Consider the following 14,427-nt stretch of genomic DNA (forward strand, 5'->3'; position numbering starts at 1 on the left):
ATCTGGTTTCCCCCTTCAAGCTAGACGAGTTTCGTTCTTTGTAGTTTTTTCGTCTGACGCTTATTTCGTGAGATATTTGGCCCAGTCACGATCAATGGACCACCCTGTATATGGGTAGATATGTGAAGTAGTTCCTTTGTCTTCTACAACGTCTCTGATCTCACAACTTACGATCTTTTATTATGCTACTTAAAAATAAAATTATTTCAGCCTGCTTTTTCTAATATTTATAAAACATATAGAAACATCGTAAGCCGGCTGGTGTGGCCGAGCGGTTCTAGGCGCTACAGTCTGGAACCGCGCGACCGCTACGGTCGCAGGTTCGAATCCTGCCTCGGGCATGGATGTGTGTGATGTCCTTAGGTTAGTTAGGTTTAAGTAGTTCTAAGTTCTAGGGGACTGATGACCACAGATGTTAAGTCCCATAGTGCTCAGAGCCATTTGAACCATTTTTGCACCTACATTACCTGCGCTCGGGTTGGATCCGACCCCACCTTACTGTTTACGCCACACTTATTAGTTTCTTTTGTGGGGAGGATTCAACCCCATATTGATGTTTATCTTACATCTTAGTTTTGTTTTCTCTTCTACTATCTTACTAAAATGGCGAATCAGCTCCTTAGAACTCCTGAGGAGATATACGAGTTTCTCCGACAGGAGGCTGAGTCAGAGGATGACGACAATATCGATGCAGAAAACTGTTCAGAAACCACGTATTACATTATGTGTACAAAGACATTTATTATTGAGAACTTTATATTTCGAAACTGCTGACACACTAATTATTTTCTACAAGTAGTAAGAGATGTTCCTCATTTAGTTCCTATCTGTAGAATTTCTAAAGCACTCAAGTTTCTAGTTGATGACTGAATCTATTGATTTTTACTATGTTTTCAATAATATTATAGAGAATATTTCTATTAAGGTATTTTTTTTTTTGTAATCAAATTTCTATTTATTTCAAAGTACTTTATATTCTTATTTATTGACTATAAAAATAAAAAAAACTTGTTATAACAAATATTATATGTGTTTAATTGATAATAAAACTTTTTCCCATTATTCAGTTTTTATTTCTCCCCGAAAAATCGATATTTGGAGGGTGGGGTCTAATCCAACCCCACCTTACCGTTTATGTCAGGAAACTTCACCTTACCGTTAGAGGGTTAACATCGATGCTTCTCTGTGTCAACATCGATGTCCCTATAGCGCTGTTGCCACCCTATATAGAACACGTGTGTGCACGTAGCAGAAAGTGTAAGATGAGTGAGCTGACAACGCAGCGGTATGTGACGTCAGACGTAACGCCGTTGTCCCGGCCGGCAGCTATCGTAGTTTACGTCTAGCCAGGCTCCAGGCTCCTCTGCAGCGCCAGTTGCTAGCGAGAGGAGCAGCTGTGAGGTGGAATCATGTGTGCGGCGCCAGGTCAGCACAAGGCGAGAGGTGAGTGCGCTGCAACATAACAGTATTTGTGGGGTCGTTTCTCCCTATCTGTCGGTGCCTCCTACTGCTATTCTTTCGTGTCTTGTTTGTTTCTATCTTGGGTTGGCAGCTAGTTTGCACGGTGGATATTTGTTTCGTAGGTAAAAAAACGTCTACTCTTGCTGCCATGTGTTTTTATATTTCCCAGACGCGTTTCGCCATTTACTTAAAGGCTGCTTCAGTGGGATCTAGAATGATACAGTTTCGTTTTGATATATCATGTAAACATTGTCATTATAAAACAATTAGCGTCTCGTTTTTTGTGTAAATAAGTGTACTTACAGTTCTTCACGTTTTTCGTTGGGATCTGTGTTTCCTTTCGTCTGGTCACATGCTGGAGGCCCCACTATAACTTCACTTACGCAGCGTAAGCACGTTTATAGTCAACTTTCACCATGTGACCAGAGGAGAGAAACGCAGATGCCAACCAAAAAACGCGAAGAACTCTAAGTAACCATACATATGTTTTTGGATGGGGTTCGCCTTTAGTAAAACATAATTTTGTTTCTTGTCCTAAACATGATTCACTGCAGGTGCAGCATCATCAGTGTTTTTTTTTTTTATTTTATGGCTGTTAAACATAAGAAATGTTCTTTACTGTTTATATTCATGTAAATATTAGTTTTTAAATCGTAATTATAGGTTTTTGAAGAGCATATAAAATTATGTATTCATACCTTCTTACCACATGGTACCCTCAAAAATTTGTAATTACGATCTAAAAACTAATATTTACATGTATATAAACAGTAAAAAACATTCCTTGCGTTTAACACCATAAAATAAAAAAAAGACTGATGATGCTGCAACTGCAGTGAAAAATGTTTGGGACAAAAAACAAAATTGTGTTTTGCTAAAGGCGGACCCCCATCCAAAAACATATGTATCGTTAAAGCAAACACAGTCGAAAGAGCTTCAACCTCAAGATAATTATCTAAGTAACCACTTATTCACGTAAAAAACGAGACGTGAACTGTTTTATACTCTACAAATATCTCACATCAAAACAAAAGTATTACTGGAAATCCAACTGATGATACCTTAAAGTTAAAAGCGAAATGCGCCTGTGAGAAATGAAATACATTGCAACAAGAAAAGGTTTTTTTTTTTTTTCATGAAACAAATATTTCTGTGCTTGCAGCGGATGATGGCCACACAAACGAACTTGTTATTAATAGTGGATTTTGTACTATCGTCATTTGGACTTGTAGCTTATTACAGGAGTATGGCTTTATACTTAACTGCCGTTGCAGCTATTGCATAAAGTTGCATGGCTGCTAGTTTACATAGATACAAAATTCCGGGTACACCGACGAGTTTACACACGTCATGTGTTTTTGGAAAATACAGTGATATCTGTGTGTGGACAAATGTACAATGTTTGCTTACAATTTGTTGATTTATGGTAGTGGTTTTAACTTAAGACATACAACCCACACCTCGCGAAAGATTTTAACTTACGATCTAATGGTGGACGTGTTGCATTAATCTATGTATAACCAGAGCCTCCTGAAGGTTATTCTTTACATCCCAAAGGTGGAGTATTATTTATCTGTTTGCGGACTAGTGGGCACAGGTCGCATGTTCTAAGAGAAACGCAGTGATTTTATGTTTACAGACAAGTCTGCAATGTTTTCTTACAAACAAAGGGTGGAATGTATTCATTTTACGATGCTTACTTACAAAATAAGCGTGCAATTTATTCATTTATGGTAGTGGTCTTAACCTAAGACGAATTATCCAGACCTGGCATGCCTCGTGGTTTCCATCCTGGGGAAGGTCGCAAACTAACGTAGACCTCAGGCTGAACTACAGATCATTCTCAGCAGCACTAAGACTTCAGAAGGGGGGGGGGGGCAATATCGCAGTCTAGCCAAACGTAAACATACTGTGTCTTCTTTGCGTTTCATAATCAACTACTAAATAACATCAAAAGCTAACTGCAAGGTAAAAATCTAGGGGTAATGTGTTTACACCCCCCCCCCCCCCCCCGCCGCGTATATTTGATGCATACTTAATGTTTTTCGTATTTCCATTTCAAAACTTCAAATGCTTAATGTTCTGTCTGCTCGAACCGTGGCATTTTTGACTTCGCGTAACGAAACAGTGATGTTTCAATGACGTCATGCATCTTGTGCTGTGATTGGCTGACATGAGCAACCCGACCAACAGCCATGGACATTTACACGCCGCTTTTGTCGTATTTATACTTCTGTGTTACTAAAATACGCATTTTAAGTGATATAGCGCACACAACCATTCAGCTGCATTGTGCTTTGCACTGTTAAAACTGCGTGTATCTCCTTGCCTGGATTTGCAGATCTGTTCTTGGTTCTTGTTTACATTGGCTCTGGGCTCACTAGGTTCCATCACCTTCATCTTAACCGCATGTTCCAAAAGTTCGTGTGATAAATTGCACGCTGCATTCACATTGTGTTGTTTTGCAGCCTGTGGTATCCTGCTGTTATTCGCAAGAACGTAACTCACTCAACCCATGCATAAGTCATTTTACTAAGATTTGAAGCTCGTTTTGACCTCCTTCCATGTTTGCGATTTAAAAGTGGGTTGTTTTGAAAATCAGCCTTATGCAACACAATTGTGATGTACTGCACTCACAAAAGGAACTTGCTAATCAGGCACGTTACCTGCAGTCGGAAAGCAAGGAAGCTAAAGTAACGGGACATAATTCGCTCACCGGATGTATTCTCGTCGTTTTAGCTGTAATCATTTGTGAAACTATTGCTAGGCTTTGATACTTACTCAGTGTGATCAAAAGTATCCGGACACCCCCATAAAACATAAGTTTTTCATATTAGGTGGATTGTGCTGCCACCTACTGCCAGTTACTCCATATCAGCGACCTCAGTAGACATTAGACACCGTGAGAGAGCAGAATGGGGCGCTCCGCGGAACTCACTGACTTCGAACGTGGGTCAGGTGACTGGGTGTCACTTGTCATACGTCTGTACGCCAGATTTCCACACTCCTAAACATCCCTAGGTCCACTGTTTCCTATATGATAGTGAAGTTGAAACGTGAAGGGACACGTACAGCACAAGAGTACAGCCCGACCTCGTCTGTTGACCGACAAGAAATCGCCGACAGTTGCAGAGAGACGTATGTGTAACAGGCAGACATCACAGGAATTCCAAACTGCATCAGGATCCACTGCAAGTACTATGACAGTTAGGCGGGAGGTGAGAAAACTTGGATTTCACGGTCGAGCGGCTGCTCATAAACCATACACTACGCCGGTGACACTATCACAGCACAGACCTACATTGATGTTTTAAGCACCTTCTTGCTTCCCACTGTTGAAGAGCAATTCGGGGGGTGGCTTGCATCTTTCAACACGATCGAGCACCTGTTCATAATGCACGGCCTGTGGTGAACATCCCTGTAATGGACTGGCCTGCAAAGTCCTGACCTGAATCCTATAGAACCTTTGGGGTGTTTTGGAACGCCGACTTAGTGCCATGCCTTACCGACGGACATCAATACCTCTCCTCAGTGCAGCACTCGGTGAAGAATGTGCTGCCATCCCCCAAGAAACCATCCCGCACCTGGTTGAATGTATGCCTGCGAGGATGGAAGCTGTCATCGAGGCTAAGGGTGGGCCAACACCACACTGAATTCCAGCATTACCGGTGGAGGGCACCCGCCACGAACTTTGTAAATCATTTTCAGCCAGGTGGATACTTTTTGTCACATAGTGTAAGCATTCTCTTGTTGTAAAAGGTAAACTTTCAAGGCAGGAATTTTCACAATTAATAAAATATTCCGGGCTCGCAACCACATACAGTATTTCTAATGTAACGATGAGTTCCATGAACAGACAGATGGTGGCGCTATGGGGAGCCCCTTAAGCCCGGTTATAGCGAAATTCTTTATGGAAAAATTCGAGTCAGACATTGGAAACTATGACCAAGAAACCGAATTTTTTATTCCGTTTGGCGTGGATGGTACGTTTTTGTGGCAGTACGGCAGGGAGGAAATGGATCGTTTTCACTAACATCCGAACGGGAACAATCCGAAGATTCAGTTCACCAAGGAGAATGAGAAAGGCGGGAGATTAAATTTCCTTGATGTGCTAGTTTTCGAGAAAGAATATGATAGCTTCGGACACACGTTTTACCGAAAACCCACGCACTTAGACCGTTTCCTACACCGAGATTCAAACCACCACCCAGAACAAAAGCGAGGCATCGTAAAGATGTTGGCGGATAGAGCAAGGAAAATAGCGATTCAGAGCTGCTTGACACAAATTAAGGCCTCACCAATGCATTGCTCAAGAATGGTTATTTGTTCGCTGAGGTGAAAAGAGCGTTAAGACCACAATGTAGAAATCATAATGACGCTCAAGCACCGGTGATATCGAAAGTACTCCTGCCCTTCATTAAGGACGTGACTGACTGCATAGGAAAAATCTTGAGAAAGCGGAACATCGTGGTAATTTACACACACATGTGGGAGATACAAGATCGGGTGAAGTCGGCCAAGGAAGCTCGCCAACCGCTAGAAAAAGCTGGAATTTATAGGATTCCATGTAGTTGTGGGGAGGTGCACGTGGGTACTACAAAAATACGAGGGTATTTCGGAAAGTAAAGATACACCGTACGCCAGAGGAACAGAAGAGTTTTGGCGAGCAAGTTGGCAACACTGGTGTTAACCTTGAACCTTTAGCTTTCTCCTCGCGGTCGTTCGGCAGTTGAACGTTGCTTCTGGTTGGAGTAGGTCTTGTTTAAAATGGCTGCGCCGGTTCAGAATCCCGCCAAATGCGAAGTGCGCTCCGTCATACGTTTTATTCATGCAAAAGGTCAGCGACCGGCGGATACTCACAAAGAAATTTTCTGTTTATGGGAACATTACGAATCGACAAAATGTGACGAAATGGTGTCGTCATTTCTCTGAAGGTAGGACCGATGTTGGTGACGAACAAAAAAGGTCGGATATCTGTGATCTCTGATGGAAGCAGTTCGTGCAAATAGACGTCTCAAATTCAAAGAATTGCATCAGATCATACCGGACGTGTCAATGACAACTCTTTATGAAGTTATGACTGTCGAGTTAGGGTACAGGAAATTGTCCGTGCTGGGTTCCAAAACGGTTAACAGAACACAAAAAGAAAAGGCTACGCTGAAGCAGGTGATGAGTTCCTTGATCACATTGTGACAGGTGAAGAGACGTGAGTTTACCACCATACACCTGAATCCAAGCAACAATCAATGCAATGGCGCCATTCAAATTGACCAAAAACCAAGAAATGCAAAACGTAGATTTCAGCGAAGAAAATCGTGGCTTCTGTTTTTCGGGACAGACAAGGCATTCTTCTGTTGGAATTTATCCCTCCTGGAAAGACAATTAATGCTGCTGCATATTTCCAGACTTTGAAACGTCTTCGAAGGGCAATTCAAAACAAACGCAGGGGAATGCTGACAAGTGTAGTCCGCTTGCTTCATGACAATGCTCGGTCTCACACAGCGCTCGTAACCAAAGCACTACTCAAACAATTCAAACAGGACATATTGGACCATCCACCATACTGCCCGGACCTTGCGTCCACCGACTTCCGTGTCTTCCGTTACCAGAAGTCTCATCTTGGTGGAAAATCATTCCACGACAATGAAGAGATCAAAGGTGAACTTCAAATGTGGTTCCGACAACAGGCGGCAACCTTCTGTGACTGTGTGATACACAAGCTTGTGCACTGACTTCGCAAATGTTTGGATAACGGGGGTGATTATGTCGAAAAATAACAAATAATCCAGTTACTAACATGTAACTGATGTTTTCTAAATAAATGTTCTATTTAAGGACTGGGAGCCATTGTATCTTTACTTTTCGAAATGCCCTCGTAACTGTTAAAAAAGGACTGCAAGAACACAAGGGAAATTGCAGAAGAGGAGAGAATGACGTATCAGCTGTTACGGAACATGCTTTACAGTCCGGAGATCACCACGTTCATTTCGACAGGACTGCCACCCACAAGCGAACATCACGGAAGGCTATACAGAGAGGCCATAGAGATTGTGAAACACCCCAAGAGTCGGGCGACCTCTATAGTCGCAGGTTCGAATTCTGCCTCGGGCATGGATGTGTGTGATGTCCTTAGGTTAGTTAGGTTTAAGTAGTTCTAAGTTCTAGGGGACTGATGACCTCAGCTGGTGGCCCAGCGATTCTAGGCGCTACAGTCTGGAACCGCGCGGCCGCTACGGTCGCAGGTTCGAATCCTGCCTCGGACATGGATGTGTGTGATGTCCTTAGCTTAGTTACGTTTAAGTAGTTCTAAGTTCTAGGGGACTGATGACCTCAGATGTTAAGTCCCATAGTGCTCAGAGCCATTTGGACCATTTGAACCAGCGCGATGTCGCCAAACACGTATGCGACCATCATGATGCTGTAAACAGATACTGGATTCATCTGAAAAAAATGTCGTTTTTCCATCTGTGCACCCAGGTTCGTCACTGAGTACACCATCGAAGGCGTTCCTGTTTGTGATTCAGCGTCAGGGGTAACCGCAGTCACGGTCTCCGAGCTGATAGTCCGTGCTGCTGCAAACGTCGTCGAACTGTTTGTGCAGATGCTTGTTGTCTTGTAAACGTCCTCATCTGTTGACTCAGGGATCGAAACGTGGCTGCACGATCCGTTACAGCCGTGCGGATAAGATGCCTGTCATCTCGACTGCTAGGGATACGATGCCGTTGGGATCCAGCACGGCGTTCCGTATTACCCTCCTGAACCCACCGATTCCGTATTCTGCTAACAGTCATTGGATCTCGTCCGACGCGAGCAGCAATGTCGCGATACGATAAACAGCTTATCGCGATAGGCTACAATCCGACCTTTGTCAAAGTCGGAAACGTGAAGGTACGCATTTCTCCTCCTTACACGAGGCATCACAACAACGTTTCTCCAGGTAACGCCGATCAACTGCTGTTTGTGTATGAGAAATCGGATGGAAACTTTCCTCTTGTCAGCACGCTGTAGGTGTCGCCACCGGCGCCAACCTTATGTGAATGTTCTGAAAAGCTAATCATTTGCATATCACAGCATCTTCTTCCTATCGGTTAAATTTCGCGTGTGTAGGACGTTATCTTCGTGGTGTAGCAATTTTAATGGCCGGTAGTCTGTATGTTGAAGTTATAATAATCATGTTTTGTGTGAAATAACGTTTGATCTGTGTTGTAAATCTGAAATACCAAGTTGTATTGAAATTAATGAGCGGTTTTGTAGTTCACTGTGGACTGAAATGGCAGGTTTGTTGGAAACCTCAAGTAAGCAAAATCTTCATTGGAAATTTTATGCATAGATCATAACCTGAAAAATTAATTTGTTCAGATGAAGTGGGTGGCGTATCTTATATGCTTATAGCTACTGTAATGGATCTTTATTGTGGTAGATTGTCATTCAGTGTCTACAGTTTACTATTACTCCTTGCTGGCGTTTCGTGCCAGTAGGTCAGTGATCCTGTTAATAAGAAATGCTTTGCAAATGTGGCGTACGGTATGTACTTCCACTTTTATGTGCTTTAGGTTTTTAGAGTTCCTTATGCTAGACTTCATGCTTGTCTTTCACTCGTGTGGTAAATGTCACTGAAGGGTAATGGACGTACATCAGCACAACTTTAAATGTGTTGTTGTAGTGGTCTTCAGTCCTGAGATTGGTTTGATGCAGCTCTCCATGCTGCTCTATCCTGTGCAAGCTTCATAATCTCCCAGTACCTAGTGCAGCCTATATCCTTCAGAATCTGCTTAGTGTATTCATCTCTTGGTCTCCCTCTACGATTTTCACCCTTCACGCTGCCCTCCAGTACCAAATTGGTGATCCCTTGATGCCTCAGAACGTGTCCTATCAACGTACCCCTTCTTATAGTCAAGCTCTGGTACAGATTCATCTTCTCCCCAATTCTGTTCAGTACATTCTTATTAGGTACGTCATTTACCCATCTAATCTTCAGCATTCTTCTGTCGCACCAAATTTCGAAACCTTCTATGCTCTTCTTGTCTAAACTATTGATCGTCCGTGTTTCACTTCCATACATTGGCTACACTCCATACAAATACTTTCAGAAAGGACACTTAAATCTATACTCGATGTTAACAAGTTTCTCTTCTTCAGAAAAGCTTTCCTTGCCATTGCCAGTCTGCATTTTATGTCCCCTATACTTCGACCATCATCAGTTATTTTGTTCCCCAAATAGGAACTCATCTACTACTTTAAGTGTATCATTTCCTAATCGAATTTCCTCAGCATCACCTGAATTAATTCGACTACATTCCATTATCCTCGTTTTAGTCTTGTTGATGTTCATCTTATATCGTCCTTTCAAGACACTTTCCATTCCTTTCACCTGCTCTTCAAGTCCTTTGCTGTTACTGACAGAATTACAATGTCATCAGTAAACCTCAAAGTTTTTATTTCTTCTCCATGCATTCTAATTCCTACTCCAAATTTTTCTTTTGTTTCCTTCACTGCTTGCTCAATATACTGATTGAATAACGTCAGGGATAGCCTACAACCCTGTCTCACAACTGTAAATACATACAGCGAAACAGTGTCTTCATAACTTGCATTTCAAGGACAAATGGTTCAAATGGCTCTAAGCACTATGGGACTTAACTGCTGAGGTCATCAGTCCCCTAGACTTAGAACTACTTAAACCTAACTAACCTAAGGACATTACACACATCCGTGCCCGAGGAAGGATTCGAACCTGCGACCGTAGCAGCAGCGCGGTACCGGACTGAAGCGTCTAGAACCGCTCGGCCATTTCAAGGACACCACGAATTATCGCGAGTATGTAACAAAAAGCTCCTCCCGTCATCTCATATATTTGTAAAACTTGTCTGGTTATTCCGGTAACTGAGGACAGAGCGTATAGTTCTCGCCGTGGAGACAGGAAAGCATCATTAGGTGTGAGACTATATCGTGGAAAAAAAGTTCGTTCAGGTGACAAGATTGGCTTATCTTTTGCTTAAAGTTACTGTAGTAGATTTTATTGGGTTGTGGTAGGAGGACATCAGCTGACTACAAATTATTATTACGGCTTACTAGTGTTGTTTTTATGACAGTAGGATTGTGATTCTGTTACGCGAATTTGTTTGCAGTGTGGTGTACGTATGTGTTTCCACTTTTCACTGCTTTGTGTGGCCAGAGTATCTTACACAAAACTTTGTGATTGTCTTTCACACGTATACTGAATGACAGTCAGGGAAAGTTATTTGACGTATGTCTGCACAACGTTAGATAAATACAGCAAAGCAATTTCGAGTACGCCCCCTACTACTAGAAGTGTGATTCGAGTTCTGTTAAAAAATCCAATTCCCACATTAAAGATACAGTTCTGGGTCAAGTAAAATCAGAAGTGACACTTTGGTATTTGACATCTGTCGATTATCGATTACATCTTTCCAATACACACATCGAAAATAGTTTTGCATCACCCCGGTTCCCAGAACTCCTGAAGACAGACGTTGACTGTGGAGATTGTATCACAGACACAGTCCCTTTGACTGTTTAGAGATGTCGCCAAACCCGCCCAAAGATGTAAACAACTGTGCATGAGCGGTGCCTACTAGACGGAGGGGGTCCGACAGCCGATCAATTCCAGTCATCCCACCAGGATGGAGGTATACGGATCGTGTTGTCTGTAGTTCAACTATGCCTAGACGGTCAATACCACGGTTCGATCGCGTCCGCATTGTTACTTTGTGCCAGGAAGGGCTCTCAACAAGGGAAGTGTCCAGACGTCACGGAGTGAACCAAAGCGATGTTGTTTGGGCATAGAGGAGATACAGAGAGGCAGGAACTGTCCATGACATGCCGCCCAAGGGCTACTACTGCAGTGGATGACCGCTACCTACGGATTATGACTCGGAGGAATCCTGACAGCAACGCCAGCATGTTGAATAATGCTTTTCGTTCAGCCTTAGGACGTCGTGTTACGATTCAAACTGAGCGCAATATGCTGCATGATGGGCAACTTCACCCCCGACGTCCGTGGCGAGGTCCATCTTTGCAACCACGACACCATGCAGCGCGGTACAGATGGGCCCAACAACATGCCCAATGGACCGCTCAGGATTGGCACCACGTTCTCTTCACCGATGAGTGTCGCAAATGCCTCCAACCAGACACGTCGGAGACGTGTTTGGAGGCAACCCGGTCAGGCTGAACGCCTTAGACACACTGTCCAGCGAGTGCAGCAAGGTGGAGGTTCCCTAATGTTTTGGGGTGGCATTATGTGCGGCCGACGTACGCCGCTGGTGGTTATGGAAGATGCCGTAACGGGTGTACGATACGTGAATGTCATCTTCCGACTGATAGTGCAACAGTATCGGGAGCATACTGGCAAGGCATTCGTCTTCATGTACGACAATTCGCGCCCCCATCGTGCACATCTTGTGAATGACTTCCATCAGGATAACGACATCGCTCGACTAGAGTGGTCAGCATGTTCTCCAGACGTGAATCGTATCGAGCATGCCTGGAATGAATCGACCACTCTGAGGATCAACGCCGAATCGCCGTTGAGGTGTGGTACAATCTGGACCAACAGTGCCTCGATGAACTTGTGGATAGTATGACTCGACGAATGCAGGCATGCATCAATGCAAGAGGACGTGCTACTGGGCATTGGAGGTACCGGGTTGTACAGCAGTCTGGACCACCACCTCTGAAGGTCTCGCTGTATGGTGGTACAACATGCAATGTGTGGTTTTCATGAGCAATAAAAAGGGCGGAAATAATGTTGCTCGCTATTCCAATTTTTTGTACAGGTTCTGGAACTCTCGAAACCGAGGGCGATGCAAAACTTTTGTTGATGTGTGTAATTAGGCCTATACCACGTTCCGGAAATTCCTGTTTCAAAGTTTTTGTGTGATATGTTAGATGTTATTTATAATGCTCTAAATACTAATTTAAAATCTAATATTTTCACTCTTTCACCTCAAGTACCTGTCCTACCAAATTTTTAATTCTTCTAAACCGAATTTTGAAGTTGTTCTCGTGCGTTAAAAGACACAGTAACATTGATTTTCTTTATTAGGAGGAACACTCAATTTGAAATAATAGTGCCACCAGGAATATTGTTACTTCCTTGCTTAAGTCAACTAGATAAGCGTTTTGAGAGCAGTGAAGTGTACTAGAATCTGATTATGTGAGTATCCAGCCAATACTGCATTGATTTTCACCATTTCTAGAACAGAATGAGCTCCTGTGGAACCACAAATTTATCTTTCATTACTTAGATAATACGTACTTCCTTACTTAAATTGTACCCCTGCGTCGTGTTATGGAAACATGTACTTTCACCACGTAAAGTAACCATTATGTGCTCGTAAACTCATTGTCAAAAACATACAGACTGAAGTCGCACATCGTGCCGCTGTAGCGTAACAAATCACACTCTGAATGTGTTTTGGAGAGATCATTAGTGCAGCAGTGCATCACAGAAGCTACATATTTTCGTAATACATGGGTTTTTTGTTGTGATCTTCAGTCCAGAGACTGGTTTGATGCAGCTCTCCACGCTTCTCTATCCTGTGCAAGCTCCTTCATTTCCGGGTAACAACTGCAACCTACATCCTTCTGAATCTGCTTAGTGTATTCATCTCTTTTTACCCTCCACGCTTCCCTCCTACGCTAAATTGGTGATCCCTTGATAGCAACCGATCCCATCTTCTAGTGAAACTCTACAAATCCCTCTTCTACCCAGTTCTGTTCAGTACCTCCTCATTAATTACGTGATCTACGCATCTAGTCTTCAGCATTTTTCTCTAGGACCGCATTTGGAAGGTTTCTATTCTCCTCTTGTCTAAACTACTTATCAGCCATGTTTCACTTCATACTCCACACAAATACTTTCAGAAAAGACTTCCTGACACACAAATCTATGCTCGATGTTAACAAATTTCTCTACTTCAGAAACGTTTCCTTTGCCGTTGTCAGTCTACATTTTATATCCTCTCTACATCGACCATCATCAGTTATTTTGCTCCCCAAATAGCAAAACTCATATACTACCTTAAGCGTCTCATGTTATAATCTAATACCCTTCGCATCACCCGACTTCATTCGGCTACATTCCATTATCCTTGTTTTGCTTTTGTTGATGTTCATCTTATATCCTCCCTTAAAGACACCATCCATTCCGTTCAACTGCTCTTCCAGGTCCTTTGCTGTCTCTGACAGAATTACAATGTCATCGGCGAACCTCAAAGTTTTTATTTCTTCTCCAAATTTTTCTTTTATTTCCTTTGCTGCTTGCTCAATACACAGATTGAATAACATCGGGGAAAGGCTACAGCCCTGTCTCACTTCCTTCCCAACCACTGCTTCCCTTTCATGCCCCTCTACTATTATAACTGTCATCTGTTTTCTGTAGAAATTGTAAATAGCCTTTCGCCACCTGTATTTTACTCCTGCCACCTTCAGAATTTGAACGAGAGTATTCATATGGTTCAAATGGCTCTGAGCACTATGGGACTGAACATGTGAGGTCATCAGTCCCCCAGACTTAGAAATACGTAAACCTAGCCTAAGGACATCACACACATCCATGCCCGAGGCAGGATTCGAACCTGCGACCGTATCAGCCGCGCGGTTTCGGACTGAAGCGCCTAGAACCGTTCGGCCACAACGTTCGGCGAACGAGAGTATTCCAGTGAACATTGTCAAAAGCTTTCTCTAAGTCTAAAAGTGCTAGAAACTGATCTTCCCCGAGGTCGATTTCTACCAGTTTTTCCACGCATACAAACATGAGAAACATAAATTACGACCTGTTAGTTTCCAATGCGGTGGTTCGTTCTGAAGCTAATCGCTGGTGAGAGAAGGAAAGTGACGTCAGAAATTGAATGCGTTTTTAACTTTCGTGGCATGGTGTTTGTCCCTTCGTAAAACTTGTCTGGTAATTCCAGTAACTGACGACAGTGTACAGTACTCGCC

General features: G+C 43.0%; 1 protein-coding gene across 1 annotated transcript in view; it reads left to right on the top strand.

The window, feature by feature from the left end:
* The first annotated feature begins 1,339 nt into the window (after nt 1-1,339).
* LOC126427027 (speckle-type POZ protein-like) overlaps nt 1,340-14,427 on the top strand; it is a 131,929-nt gene continuing 118,841 nt past the window's right edge. Inside the window, exon 1 of the mRNA XM_050089193.1 lies at nt 1,340-1,443. Coding sequence (XP_049945150.1) covers nt 1,410-1,443 — 34 coding nt within the window. The 5' untranslated portion in view covers nt 1,340-1,409. The remainder of the gene's footprint in view (nt 1,444-14,427) is intronic.

This window comes from Schistocerca serialis, chromosome 11 (assembly GCF_023864345.2).
Source record: "Schistocerca serialis cubense isolate TAMUIC-IGC-003099 chromosome 11, iqSchSeri2.2, whole genome shotgun sequence".
NCBI classification, from domain to species: domain Eukaryota; kingdom Metazoa; phylum Arthropoda; class Insecta; order Orthoptera; family Acrididae; genus Schistocerca; species Schistocerca serialis.